General features: G+C 51.9%; 5 protein-coding genes across 5 annotated transcripts; 2 read left to right on the forward strand and 3 right to left on the reverse strand.

The window, feature by feature from the left end:
* Window positions 1-1,446: 1,446 nt before the first annotated feature.
* Window positions 1,447-3,389, reverse strand: ALTATR162_LOCUS593 (uncharacterized protein; the record flags this gene model as incomplete). Its single annotated transcript, XM_043308187.1, has 6 exons — window positions 1,447-1,506; window positions 1,569-1,775; window positions 1,835-2,525; window positions 2,585-2,866; window positions 2,926-3,114; window positions 3,163-3,389. The coding sequence occupies 6 exons, from the start codon at window positions 3,387-3,389 to the stop codon at window positions 1,447-1,449; spliced, it is 1,656 nt and encodes a 551-aa protein (XP_043164122.1).
* A 1,505-nt stretch (window positions 3,390-4,894) lies between these two features.
* Window positions 4,895-5,722, forward strand: ALTATR162_LOCUS594 (uncharacterized protein; the record flags this gene model as incomplete). Its single annotated transcript, XM_043308188.1, has 2 exons — window positions 4,895-5,625; window positions 5,677-5,722. The coding sequence occupies 2 exons, from the start codon at window positions 4,895-4,897 to the stop codon at window positions 5,720-5,722; spliced, it is 777 nt and encodes a 258-aa protein (XP_043164123.1).
* A 204-nt stretch (window positions 5,723-5,926) lies between these two features.
* On the reverse strand, window positions 5,927-8,079 carry ALTATR162_LOCUS595 (uncharacterized protein; the record flags this gene model as incomplete). Its single annotated transcript, XM_043308189.1, has 4 exons — window positions 5,927-6,534; window positions 6,586-7,645; window positions 7,696-7,751; window positions 7,806-8,079. The coding sequence occupies 4 exons, from the start codon at window positions 8,077-8,079 to the stop codon at window positions 5,927-5,929; spliced, it is 1,998 nt and encodes a 665-aa protein (XP_043164124.1).
* A 1,313-nt stretch (window positions 8,080-9,392) lies between these two features.
* Window positions 9,393-11,522, reverse strand: ALTATR162_LOCUS596 (uncharacterized protein; the record flags this gene model as incomplete). Its single annotated transcript, XM_043308190.1, has 2 exons — window positions 9,393-11,108; window positions 11,157-11,522. The coding sequence occupies 2 exons, from the start codon at window positions 11,520-11,522 to the stop codon at window positions 9,393-9,395; spliced, it is 2,082 nt and encodes a 693-aa protein (XP_043164125.1).
* Window positions 11,523-13,303: 1,781 nt separating this feature from the next.
* ALTATR162_LOCUS597 (uncharacterized protein) lies at window positions 13,304-14,367 on the forward strand (the record flags this gene model as incomplete). Its single annotated transcript, XM_043308191.1, has 2 exons — window positions 13,304-13,543; window positions 13,633-14,367. The coding sequence occupies 2 exons, from the start codon at window positions 13,304-13,306 to the stop codon at window positions 14,365-14,367; spliced, it is 975 nt and encodes a 324-aa protein (XP_043164126.1).
* Between the last annotated feature and the right edge of the window lie 102 nt (window positions 14,368-14,469).

The raw sequence follows: 14,469 nt of genomic DNA on the forward strand, positions 1-14,469 counted from the left end.
CCCAACGCTGTTGTCATCGGATTCCGTTTCATCCGCATGACGCCATAAGATTGAGACTTCTACTTGCCGCAACACTGTCCCTGAAGTTGGCAAATCTTTCCACACATGCTACTCTACATTGACCCCCGCTATATGGTAACTGCGCAGTCTATAGGCTCTTGCGGCACAGTTATGGCGCCACATATTGTACCTAGGTAGGCTTCTCGCATTGATGATTTGTGCCCGAGTCGCTGTGCTATAGCTGCATGGAAGAACAGCCACCATTGCGATTTGCACGGAAGTTCTCACCAACGCGGAGACATGTGCATATAGATCGACCAGGAATCTGGTAGTATGCACACGCAGTAAGACTCTAGAGCGTTCTGCAATGAGAGACTAAGCGGCTGCATATGACTGGTGAAGCGACTGCGTATGGGCTCGAACAACGCATGACATACTACGACCTTGATGGACCTGGATTCTTCTCGGTAAGACTAGACCTACCGAGACTCGAGAAGCGACGGCCTCGTAGGAGAGTTGGGATCCTGCCGCTTCATGAACCGAAAACCAATGCGGGATGTCTTCTCGTACGGCGGCCAAAGTTGTAAACACCTGCAGGACGTACCAGGATCACGTCCCCCTGGAATAAGCACACCTTGAGTTTTATACCCAATACTGTCCGTTGCTGATCTGATAAGCCCACATGCTGGCATTCGCTCTAGACGTGAGCTTCTGAGAAGCCGCATCATCCACGCGAGATAGTTCGTTGTGGTGGACCATCACCCCATACATATGCATTATGCACCTCTCATTCTGAAATCGAAGTAGATCAGACGTTCCTCGTACCACCTGCGGCACAGCTCCATATCCCTTACTTGTGAGCAAATACACATTGGACGTTACAGTCTCCGCAGAACCAGCAACCCGCAATACTTGCCTTGACGAGGTCTTTACATAACAGTAACTCACACAAGGCGTTGTCTACACTTACCGGTTTGTTGAGTATGCAAGAATATCATAAGCATGTTATTGGCTCCTGCCTCGAATTTTCACACGGCATATAGATAATTGACTGTTCGTTGGCCAGCACCACCGGCATTCAGGCTGAACATAAGACATGGATGACAACATCAATGCCACCAGAACGGTGAACGGGCTGACCAAATACCGTATCTTGAATCGATAATGCCCCGCGTTGCCAGCCCGGCGGTAATTCCAGAAGCAGTGGTGTGGCTATATCACTGGGTTTTATATGTTCCAGAGGCTGTTAACCTATGCAGGACACGCCCCCGAAGGAAAACGGATACCGAACGGCACTGAAAGACCCAGCGGCCCGAACGCATGCCCATCACCAGATCCCTACATAAGGATGCGTTCGTTTGAACAAGTTGATTACTCTTCATATGAGGATGCAAAGAAAAGCATCACGCCAATTGCGGATATATAAACCTCCATAATACGCGTAGATCATGAGAACTCTCCGTTGGCTTCTCCAGCATCTAACCAGCCGCGACACATCTCGACTGCCTAATTGGAGAATCGAAGTCAGCACATGTCACTCTTGCAGTTGGTTCGTGGAAGTCACTCACCCTTCCCCACTTCTTGAACATCTTCTCGCCCACCTCCTTATCAACATTCGGCTTGAAGACCATGCGATCTTTCTGATTAATCTCCTTTAGTTCGTCGAACTCTTTCCATACGTCGACAGCAAAGCCAGCTGCGATGGCTGCACCCAAGGCTGTAGTTTCGCGCATGGCGGGACGGTCGACGGGAATGCCGATGATGTTTGCCTGGGTCTGTTTGACATGGTTAGTTCAAGGCCGCTTCATTGGCGTATCTAGGTGACTTGACTTACCTGCATGCACAAGTTTGAATTACTCATGCCACCATCGACTGCAAGCATGTTAAGCTTGTGGCCACTGTCCAGCTCCATAGCGTCCAAAATTGCCCTAGTCTGGAAGCAGGTTGCTTCTAGAGTTGCACGAGCAATGTGTCCCCGCTCAGTGAATTGCGTAATACCGAAGATAGTGCCCTTAGCGTCGTCGATCCAGTAAGGAGCGAAGAGACCACTGAAGGCTGTCACGAAGACACATCCACCGTTGTCTTCGACAGACGCGGCCAGGTCACTGATCTTGTGCGAATGTGTGATGAAGCCCATGTTGTTCATGAGGAACTTGACACCACTGCCTGCGACCGCAATACTACCTTCGAGTGCGTATACGGGTTTCCGCTTTCCACCAAAGTCGTATGCGACGGTAGCAAGAAGACCGTGCGAAGAGATGACAGGCTTCTCGCCCACATTGTACAACAGGAAACAACCAGTGCCGTACGTGTTCTTCGCTGAGCCTGGCGTAAACCCTTGTTGACCGACCAAAGCTGACGATTGGTCACCTAAACACCCTGCAATTCGAACACCTTCCAATATGCCGGAGCGCAAAAATCCGAAAGCGTCGCGCGACGAAGATGGCACAATCTTTGGCAACTTGACCTTGTTGCGGTCGATTCCGAAGAATTCCAAGAGCTTGTCATCATACTGAACGGTGTGCCTGTAAGTGCATAAGCGGGTCTGATCGCTTAAAAGTGAAGCACGCAAAGGATGACCTACAGATTCATGAACATGGTTCTTGACGCATTGGTGGTGTCCGTTACGTGAATATCGGCTTCCTTTCCACCATTCAGATTATATAATATCCATGTGTCGATAGTACCGAACGATAGTCGGTTCTCGTCGTATGCCTTGCGAACGTCCTCGTTGTGGTCAAGCAGCCACCGGAGCTTGACCGATGATGGGTAGGTCGACAGGGGAAGACCACAGATTTGGAGCAGCTCGTCAGCGCCCTCGCGATCTTTGAGCTCACGGACCAATCCCTTGGTTCTGGTATCTGGCCTAGATTCGCATGGAGTCAGTCACAGCCCATTAATATTTCGTGCATATGCTGTACATACCAAGCGATCGCATTGCATAATGGCTCACCAGTATTGGTGTCCCAGACAACTGTTGTTTCACGCTGATTGGTGATGCCAACAGCTTTGATGTCCTCGATTTCGTGGCCGTTATCGAGAAAGATGTTCGTAGCCCGATCAATACATTGTTCTACGGATTGAATGATTTCTTTCGGGTCGTGTTCATGCCATCTGCGCTAATTAATTCATGTCAAGTCACGAGATATAGGCAGTACTGACCCTGACTGAGGATACTTTTGGGTGAACTCGATCTGATGCTGAGCTACGGGCTCACCGAGGCCGTCGAAGATAATGAAGCGAGTACTTGTAGTTCCTTGGTCTATGGATCCAATGAAGAACTGCCTCAATCTCCCCTCGTCCAAATGCGCCTGCGATTCTTCTGCAACTTCCTCTTTGGGAACTGGCTGCGGCTCAGTCTCGTGCGCGGAAACGTCTTGTGTCGCCATGCTGAAAGCTCTGCTGGTTGTTTCCAAAGGTGTACGCGACCCGTTGTACTTATACGGAAGATGTCTTCCGTCCGCGGTCGGAGTCGTGGAATATGCGCGACGGGTGCAGTTATTGATCGCGAAGTGTTGCTTTGTAAAATTCGATACCAAGAATGGTACAGGGTATTGTGAAGGTACGGAAAAATTTCTAACCAAGCCAATCAGGTCCGACAACCGATTAGCTTCTTTGCAGTGTCCGCGGTGAAGGATGTCTGAATTGCGACGAGTTGAGTGCGGGTGTGCGGTGCCGCAGCAAAGCGCAATTGCCGATGACGTTGTTCCGAAGGTGCGCTGCGAAAGTGCTCTCGCGACAAAGAACACCGAGTTTTGGTGTATATAAGCTTATGAATTGAAGTTGAGGTGGTAGAAGGAGAATCGCAACAAGAGCATCGTAGAGGGACGAAGGTTTCGGTGTTTAATCGGCAACGGAATCCGAGCGCGTGCCTTTCCTATGCGGTATCTGCGGTATGACGCTCGAAGAGGGGTGGTTTTGCCTTTAAAGCGGGGGAGGGGAACAGCTCCACGACCAACAACACGACAGCAAAGATGCCCAGCCTTGTCACATGGAGCCTCAAATCTTTCAGCCTCCTCCGGAGCTTGAGAGACAAGCCGTTGATCGGTCTTCGCATCGTCGATCAGGCAAATGCTAGCAAAACTAGACTCTTTGCCCGGCAAAGCATCCGCGCGCATGTCAGTGTGACTTCACATACAGCGGGTCGCGAGTCCAACAGGTCCACATAAGAAGACGCCGTCGGTATTTCTCCAGTGGGACTCCAAGGGGCTCCGGTGGGATACCCGCATCGAATCCACCCAGAGCCTCACGAAGCTGCCAGCGGCATCACGACAGAGCGCACCGTGCTCGAATTCTTTTTTGACAATATAGCTCGCAGGCTTGCCCCAGACTTCAGAAGTCCTTCACCGATCATTCAACATCCATTGCACCAAGCTGTTGACCAAGTTTGCCGGTTCTGACGAGCTGACGCGATGTCAGTAAAGACCGTTCAACTTCGGCAATGACTCGTTATCGTGCTGTGCCACACAGCAATTACTACAGTGCTGATCGATGATTTGGATGGATACATGGATGGCATTCAGCAGAACGACCACACAAAATTCCATGTCAAGTATGATCAGCATGCAATTGGTCGATCAATTTGCAATGCCCATGGTCCTCCGGAGATGTTCTGGACTTTGGTGAGGTACAACCGGAGAAGCTTCGAGACACAGCTTTTGGAATCTCGGAGGTGCGAGCATCGGACATGACCATGCGTTATGTGTGATGTGTTGCTTTGGACGTGGGATAGTTACCGATATAAAGTTAGGCATCCGCGCCAAGTGGAGCGAAGTGGGTAGGCCTCGTAATGGCAGAAAGTCAAACTAATGTTGGGGATCGCGACAGCACGTGATGTCTGCATGGGGAAGGCTCTTTGGCCTCCACAATACCTGCCCCGAATCCACCTCCAGATATGTCTATATCATTGTTGCCAAAAGAAATACGACTGCAAATTTGGGCTCTCGCGTACTACAATGAGCCGCCTCGCCTGGTTGCACTGGAGACGAAGCCACACGACGAAAATCATGACGAAATGCACTTTTGCCCGCGGTACTCTCCTAGCCCTGCGCCGACGGTGGTAAACATATGTCATGAGTCGCGCGAAGAAGCTCGTTACCAGGCTATGAAAGCAAACCATATTGTGGAGCTACCGTCGGATATTCCAGGTACTGGCCGTGGCGAATTTCACTTCCGCATCGATACCGACATACTGTTACTTCAGCTAGAAGGGAAGCGCGTGAAACATTACGATGACTCGCCCGAAATAGGATTGTTGGCTCACTTCAGACGTGCGACAGGCTGCAACCCCCAAGAGCTGCAAAAAGTTGCCGTTACAAAGATAATCCTGAATGGATTTAGGGACGGTAGCCTATCAAACGTCTTACGCGACTTTCCCAAAATATCGCACATGGCCATGATGCTTACAGAAGACATTTGGGAGGATGATTTAGAGAAAGAGCTATTTGTTCGCGCCGCTGCGAGGATAGTCCGCATGTACAAGATCGACCTAATGAACCAAGCTACTAGCCAAGGGAAGACGTTCAAGCCACATCCATTCAACGTGGACTTTGCAAAGCTTCGCCATGGTCAGCTGGATATAGTATCGAAAGAGGTTTGGAGCGAATGGAGTGACGGGAGAGATGAGTGGGCAACGCTCGATAATTCCGAACCGTTCTGGTAGCTTACCAATCGCAGCGCATACGATGAACAACCTGTGCGCATGCTTGACGGACAAACCTGATAGACGATAGATAACGGGTTGTACACATAAATGGAAAGATGAAGAAAGTGAAAAAGAATAGAGAAAATGGACATGAAGAAATATATGGTTGATTGTTCTTCTGGGGTCTAACTGTAGTCATAGAGCAAGGTGTAGAAACCTGAAAGGTGGTATATGTATGCTTTCTCTCTACAATAGTGACATATCCATATTGAGATCTACCCTTCACGCCTCAATCTTAACCCCCGGCCCAATCTCCTTTATCCTACCCTCCAACCTCGGTGCAATAGCCTTCGTCCAATTAACCTGGAACTCTCCTCCACCCAACTCATCGCACAGCTTCGGATTCCCCTTGAGTCCAGCGACGCGCCACCACTTGCGCATAACCCGTCTAATCATCTCCGTTTGCTTATCCGTAAACTGTATCGGCACCCTACTATCGTACATGGGCCCGTCATCTTCGTCTTCGTCGACATCTGGGTCTTCTGAATCGGTCGTGTCTTGCGGGCTGTTGTCGCGTTTATTGGATTCGCCCATGACTCTGTTCACGTTTGGATCCACGGGAGCGTTGTCGTTGTTGTTGTTGCTGCGGGACTGAGTGGGGGACGTGGAGGATGGGTCGTGGAAGGCGTGGCCGTGGTTTTTTTGCAGGTTCGTTTGGATGGAGAGGAATTTGCTGTTCATCGACTTGCCCCAGCGTTTCCATTTGCCCAGGACCTTCAGCGACATGAAGTATTGGCGGAGGATCGTGGAGATGAGGACGCCATTTTCTTCTGATACGAGTTCTTTGGCGACGCCGCCTTCTTCTTCGATTAGGAGGGATGTGTAGCCATCTAGAAATGTTTGGTAAGCAAAGTATTTTTGTTTCACTCAGGGTGACGTACCTTTCCCACGGCCCATGTATCCCCTGGTAGCAAGTACATACTCTCGCTCCTCGTCTACAGGTTCCTCTCCAATGGTTACGTTTGTTACTCGCGAATGTGGTGGTTTTGAGTAGTCCGCCTCAAAGGTGATGTTCGATACCTGCGGAAATCTTCCTTCTAGTGCTGGATAGTTGCTGACACCATTCTCCAATGCTTCGCGTATCGCCTTGCCCGTGACCTTTAGTACCACAACAGGGTCTTCGAATGGAAAGCAATTGACAAGATCTCTAAGCTTCAACAAACCAGGAGGATAGATCTGATCGCCACGTATCGTTCCCGCGGCCATAATACAGCACTCGGCCGAGTAATAGTACCGCATGAGATCGCAGACAAAGTTGCCAATATTTGACTCTCTTGTCCGTACAGTGGTAAATCGGGCGTCGAGTGGTGCAGCGGTGTATCCGATGGGTTTATCTAGTCGCTTCCTGATCTCTCGTGTCTGTTCCTCTACCAGTTCCATGGCCTTGGGATCTTGTGGTATACTGCTCACAATGTCTCGCCGTATGATCTTGAAGTCCCATCCCTTGCCCTCGGGTTTCCGCCATGCCTCAATATGAGACAGCTGTTTGAAGTCTGTGCCGGACCGCAACACTTGTGTGCCGTTGATAAAGTTGTACGAGTAGTAGTGGTCATGGCCGCCCAAGATGATGTCAATCAAGCCGCCACCGACTTGCTTTGCTAGCTTGTTATCATTCGGTTCTCTTTGATGCGACACGCAAACGATGATCTCTGCGCCCTGCTCCTTCAATTCTGGTATAAGCTCCTTTGCAGTCTCTGACGCACTCTTGTATATGATGTCAGGTGGTAGTGCATTGATTGTATCGAGCCACTCCCGTTCTGCGAGTCCGATCACGCCGACTTTGATGCCGTTGGATGCTGTGAGCATGACCGTCTTCTTCGCGTTTCCGAGTGGGACGCCTTCGCCGAGGGCTGGGTCGTGGACGTTTGCGAGGAGCCATGGGAACTTGCATTTGGCTGTGAGATACCGATACTGTTTGACACCGAAGTCGAGATCGTGGTTCTGAGTGGGTGTCAGTTGCAATCGATCTTCGTGAATTATGATGTACGTACTCCTACGCAAGAGACGTCTGTGCCAATGTTGTTCAGCACAGGGACCATGTGGCTTCCTGAATTTAGTAGTCAGTCTCCTTGCATAATCCGTAGCGGTGCGGCTCACTGACCCTTCGTAATACTACTCTCAATGCTCGGGTTAAACGCATCGCCCGAGAAGAAGGTCAATAGTTTTGTTTGACCATTGAATCTCTCGTCGTCCCTGTAGTAATTGACGAGAGTTTGGAATCTCGCATATCCGCCAACAGGCTCTCTGGACCCCGCTTCAACGTGGTAGACATCATTGTAGTGTAGGAAACGGAGGTCTGGTGGGGCATTCGGCGCGCCACCTTCTGGCTCGCATATGAGCAACTCTTCCGCTGAAGGGTGGTCTGTAGGTGCCATAATGAAGTCGGAGTCTATATCATACGTGTATCAATCTGGATGAAAGTTATCGTCAAGTAATAGTGCTTAAGGCATTCGTGTCGCGTGTTCGAGCGGTGAGCTTGCTGCCCGTATCATCAATCGCAGTTAGCGCTTCAGGGTCCAGGCTCAGCTGCATGGCGACCTCGTATTGACCAATGACGATGATGCCCATTCAAAGTCGCCAGTGGATCTGCAAGGGGCAGTCTTGAGGCTGAACGGGTATCGTACCGCTGCCGCGTGGCATATATGAGAACCTTACATAGTAGATTCCAGCGATAGACTTGTAATACAGCATCACCAAAACTTCAGCCTGTCAAACAACGATCTCTCATTATGAGCTTGCTTGGCGGCATTAATGGCATCTTTTGCTAAACGCGTCTTGGGTTAGCCAATAACCAACGAACGCACAGCACGTTAATAAAGTAAAGCTCACCATCAAGTTCGTCCCTGGCCTTCATCATAGCTTCCAATGGCTTCTCAAAGAATAGCTTCAACTCCAAACCCCTGCGTTGCCCATTAATCCTTATTGGTCTTATACTGCTTAAACCAGGCCTCTAAAGAATCAATCGGCGACCAGCCACGAGGATCTCTGGAAGGAAGCCTAGGGTCAGCACCGGCTTCGAGGAGCAGTTGGATTATGGGGAGGTTCTGCTTGAGCTGAGAATAGTCGACAAAAGCATAATTGCAAATTGCGTAATCCAGTGGGCGACCTATACCACGTGGGCGTCGGTCTGGTTCATTGGGAGAGAAGCCTGCGGATAGGGCGGTCTGATGGAACAGGGAGTTTTCGTGGTGAGTGTTAGGGACGCCGGTTGTACGGAGATCAAGGACAATGTTTGAATAAAGCTTAGTGCAGTTCAGACTTCTTGCGACACAATTGTTTAATGCATACGAATACTTCACCATTGATATACTTGCTCCATCAAGTAGAGCCAACGCAAATCCATGTACAGTAGTGTTGACAGAAAATACAAGGAATGTGCTTCTCGATGCCATATGCCGGACGATGCAAAACGCCAGTGTCCTCCAGAGCGGTTATCACCAGTCCAAACATCATGATCATAACAAGGGAGAGATTGCGCGCCATCTACCCAAAGCCTAGAAGAAGAAACGCCGCAATAAACCACACAAGAATCCAAAGAAAAACGCAGACCGCGGCTGGAAGCTACTGACTAGAGAGCATTCCAACCATCCCAGAGATTTAACCTAGCCTTGCCCTTACCCTTGGGGCCTTGCCTAGACCCAGCCGCCGCTGGACCCGTCCCAGAACGCCTTGAACTCCTTCCTAATTCCTATTGTCTACTACTGCCTGGACGACCCCCCTTTGCCTTGGTTTTGGTGTATGCCTCCTTGCAATCGTCACTGCAGAACCATTTCGTTCTGCCAGTGGGCGGTTTGTCGAGATGCACGCAGCCAAGGTGGAACCACTCGCGGGGACAGTCATCGTTGTCGCAGGCGATCATATTACCGTAGGAAACCTCGTTGCAATAGCAGTATCGCGGCTCGTCGCCGTCCTCTTCTGATTCCGCTTCCGGCTCAGCTTCAACCTCAACCTCTTGGTATTCTTGTTCTTGTGCGACGGAGCTCCCAGCGGAGGAAGGAGGGTTCGATTTTGCGTTCGGGGTGGGCTTCATGGCTGGAGAAGCAGTGGAAGTAGTAGATTGTGTGTTCTTCTTCTGGCCTCGTTTCGATCCAGTGCCCGTCGTGCTGTTGTTCTCTGATGAAGTGTTTGAATTTGAGTTGCCATTGTTCGTATTGCGGCTGCTGCGACTTCTCGCCATGGGTATTTCTGGGAACGCACCGACAACTGGTGTCGCATTCTTTGAAGTCCGACCGGATCTTACTGCGGCTGGTATCGGTGCAGGAGCGTCAATCTCCATAGTCTCTGGCTCAGGCTGTCCCAAGTCTTCCACCTTCATGTTCGATGTATCAAACGGCGGCGGGACCTCTGTACTCTCCTTTGGAGTTGATGCGCGCTTCGCCGAGATGTTATCCCGCATGATGCCAGCAGCCTGCTCAAGCTCCGTGATCGCATTACTACTAGCGGCTTGTTGTACAGAATGGGAAGACGAGGGGCGACGGGCAGCTGGGGCCTCTTGTTCTTTGACTGACGCCACTGAGTTGGCTGTGGAGTTCTTCCGTGCACGCGCGGACAGTGTTCGTTCTGATGCGCCGGCAATTGCTTTGTTGATGGCGAAATTGGCGGCAAGGGGTGACGAGGCCATGGGGGGCGAGTGTAGCGGAAGCGGGTTCTTGCGTTGCGCAGGCACGGGAGCGGCGCGAGGTTTGCGTTTGACTGCGCCGTTCTCTGGACCTGGTGTTCCCCGCGGACTTGAGCCACCCCGTACTCCATTGCTAGTAGCTTTCAGAGCACTGCTCAGTGATCGCTCCATGGGCGGGGCTGCGGGTGCCGCTGCGGCGAGGGTCTTTTCGGTCTTCTTCCGCTTTCCATGAGGACCGGTGCCATTGCTCGAGATGCCCAAACCGAGGTTTCTGTTGTCTAGCGCCGCTGTCTCTGTAGGCATGTGCTTCTTCTTCTGCGGCCTCTTGGCTGGTCTATCGTCGAAGTCGGAGTCGATTTGGTGGTGTCGACTGCGCTTATTCGCCTGCACGGCCTCACGTCTAGCTTCGCTCTTCGCAGCAATTGAGTCGACGTCGTGCACATGCTGAGCCGCCGCAGCCAGATTATTCGCCGCAGCCACCTCGCGCCTCTGCCGCTCATGGGACTGCCCACCCTTTTTCTTCTCCTCCTTGTCCGCATATGCCCAGTGTGTGAGGCTGCCGTATCGCGCTTCGTCGCTAATCTCGCCGTCGAGCTGGGCGAAGGAGTGGTGCATGCGCGTGAGGCCCTTGTCCTTGGTAGCTCTCGCGCCCTGAAGCACTACGAGCTTCTCATCGAGTGTGGGGAGCATGTTCGCGATGAGCATGCGGAGGCGGAAGAAGAGCTGGCGCTTCCGTATCGCTACGTGCTCTTCGGGAGAGAGGTTGTCGGGGTTAGAAGGATTGAGCTGCGAATGATAAGTCTGGGGTACTGCCATGCGCTCCATTGAACTTACACTGGCGTTGTTTTCGGACGCTACTGAGGCCTGTTCTATAGCAGCCAGCTGGGCCTTGGTGGTGACGGGTTGCTGGGCGATCTCGTCAAGCAGCTCCTTGAGCATCTGCTCCGGGTCGTGGAGTTTGGCCTCGACTTCCTTGAACATGGAGAAATGCTTGATGACCTCCTTTGGGAATGCATCTACGGCGCCAGTAAAGTGTGTGAGGGCAGGCAGGAAGCCGGGCGCGCTGTTGGAAGCTTCGGGCGTCTGCTCCATGCCGCTCGCAGCGAGTCGGCCGGCGAAGGTGCGCGCATAGTAGTTGGTAGGTCGGACCGTAGCCCGCCCCTGCCTTGTAGACGTTCTCGTGCCTGTGGTCGGAGGCATGGTGGCTGAGAGGGCGCTGTGGGTAGCAAGGCGAGGAAAGTGGCCGCGAAGTTCGAACGCGCTCAGCTCAGGATTGTGTGCTTAGAAAGAAGTTGCGTGTTAGGAATGACGAGTGAGCGCATCTCAAGCGATAAACAGGGGTTTGCTGGCGTTTCCAGCGATTTGCCTTTTGGGTGCAGCGTGACGATCCGCAGAACAGGAGCTCCTCACTGCAGGTTGACGCTACAGGCGCGAAAGACGCTAAACACTGTTGACGGAATGCGCACGTGTTTTCCGGTTATCGGCGCTAGATTGCCCGATAGGTGACTAAGCTGCCTCACACCTCCAGGGCTCCCTCATCCTTCTCAACTTTATCCGCCGCCATATAGACGTTCAGCTCCATGGACGGCTTTGGCCCCAATCCATCGTGGCACATCACCTCAAAGGTATGAGTCTAGAGAATGTGGAAAAGCTAGTATCCTTTTTGGCTGTATTTAGGAGAATATACACCAATCCAGTCGTTCGCCATAGCCGCTCGGAATGCGACTGGTGATGCCCTGAGGATCCATGTGGCGTAGTAGACTGGTTCAGTCTGAGGCTGGTAGTGGACAGCATTGCCGGTTCGAGCCTGATACCTATACAGCATACCGACATGTACATCAAAACTGCTCGTTCTGGATTGGCTGAGCCATAAGACTATTTGTTCATTAGTCCATCAAATAAGCGCCGCGCGGCTTCTTGCGAGGTACTGGACTTGTCGACACCTAGACAACATGTACAGTTACGGGGAAACGCCAACACCAGGGTACGGCGTGGAAGCTCGTCTGTGTCCACCCTTCCGCAAGTAGGCCTATTCGCAGGGAACAATTCGTGAATTGTTGGTCAGACGTCTTGATCATCGACTCTGGGCTCTTGGACGTACATCATTGCGGCTATGACGCTTGACAATCAGTGCGGGGGCCTATACGTTCACACGAATCATGTCGTTTGAGTCAATCTCACTGACTTCCTTATGTCACATCTCGATGCTCGATTTCCTATCCTTCGCTGCTTACATTCATGGTCTATTCACGATCCATTCCTTCACCCCAATTGCCCCTAATCCAGAAGTTTGTCTCGCTCGTATATCACCAGCACTGGTACTTGGAGAGCATTCCGTGGGTCTACTCTGGGTTCAACCCACTTCCAAGTCTGTGCCACAATTCCAAGAGTGCCTTGCCCCTCGGGTATCGATTGCGGCGGCTGTTTCGACTTCACGTCCATCCCGTGATTGATATGTGAGCGTTGGTTCACATAAATTCTCGCGTTGTGAACGTCATACGCGGCTCGATGATGGCATTGGTCAAAGTGTGAGCAAACAGGTGGCTTGGCAGGGCATCTGGACAACTATCGTGAGCTCATGGGCTTACCATTGGCTCGAGCTACCAGGCAGATGGCCGCCGTTTGGTAGGGCTTGAGCGGTCTCGGGCCGCAGTGCGTTGCATCGTGCGACGGCCATGTGAATCATGGACGATATGTTGGAACGTGGATGAGCTCATTCCTAGTCCTTGGTGACGGGGTATTGATCAGGCGGCGGGAGGTCAAACAGCAGCAAATTCGTCACTTGAGAGTCAACTTCACTTTTCATCGGCCTACCGCATCTGTACCGCCGCTGTTCGCCCTCTATAAGACCTTTCGCCCACCACCCTCGAGACCTGCTTCTCCATAACTGAACTCTTGTGAAATCGAGTACAGCCGACTCGACGGCCTCTCAACTAGTTGTTGTCTCTACTCGATAGTACATACCCGCGGACTCACTCACGATGTCCACTGACTACAAGATCAACGCCCTCGACGCCTCCGGCGCTTCCCTTGCGACCGAGGCCACTCAAGCCGACATCATTCGCAATAAGATGTCGATGGAAAACCTCGTCGAAGGCCCGACTGATGCTCCCGAAACCACCTCCGACCTTATGCTTGCACTGCCTTCTACTCCCAAGTCGACAAAGCAAGAGAATCCGTCGCCCATCGTCGGTACTCCTGATACCGTTATGACCGCACCCGTAAGTACAAAGTTTTCTTTCCGTTTGTATCTTTCACACTATCGTGAGTCACCATTGAAGCCGTAGACTCACCAAGGTTTGCTTGACAGAAGGACGAGCCTGATGTCTCTGGCAACGAGGCCCTCGATGATGGCGAGGACGTATCGGACTCCGAGCGCGAGTTCATCTGCATGAACGACGAGCATACTCGCTGTATGACTGGCCAGTACACCAAGGACCTCTCGCGCAAAGTCATTTCGGACCACTTCGGCCGCAACAAGGCATGCACTCGCGACGTCAACGACTGGCCTCTCTTCTGCCGCAAGCACTACCAGCGCGCGACCTACAACAAGAAGAAGTGGCAGATCCGCAAGGTCCAACTCATCCTTCGCCAGTTTGACGTGATCGAAAAGGAGTTCCCTGGTACCACCTACGACATCGCGTTCAAGAAGTCTGAGGAAGCTCGTCTCAACACGTACTCCCGTCAAGTTGCTGCAGGTCTTCAGCAACCTGACGCTGCGAAGAAGGTCAAGCCCAAGGAAGGTAAGCACTTCGAGGCGCCCATCGACGTCCTCCGTGAGCTGGACCAGTGGGTCGGCTTCGACAAGACTCACGACGAGGTCCAGAAGATCGTCGACGTCATCCTCCAGATGCTTGAGGACAAGGAGACTGAGCAAGTTCCCTCGATCGAGTTCCTCCCCAAGCTCCCTGGCAAGGTTGTGTCACCCAAGAAGACCCCGGCCATGACTCGCACACCCAAGTCGCCCGAGTCTCCAAAGTCTCCCAAGACCCCTTCCCGCCTCTCCAACAAGGGTTCAGTCAGGAAGACTTTGACAAAGGCTTAGGCCGGTCTTGTCGATACGGCAACCAGCATCGCGGGCGCCATGGTATCCTGACCCTCTTTCTTATTGTGCGTTCACGGTCATGATGCGTCTGAAGTACCGACA

Source organism: Alternaria atra (assembly GCF_907166805.1).
Source record: "Alternaria atra isolate CS162 genome assembly, contig: 21, whole genome shotgun sequence".
NCBI classification, from domain to species: Eukaryota; Fungi; Ascomycota; class Dothideomycetes; order Pleosporales; family Pleosporaceae; genus Alternaria; species Alternaria atra.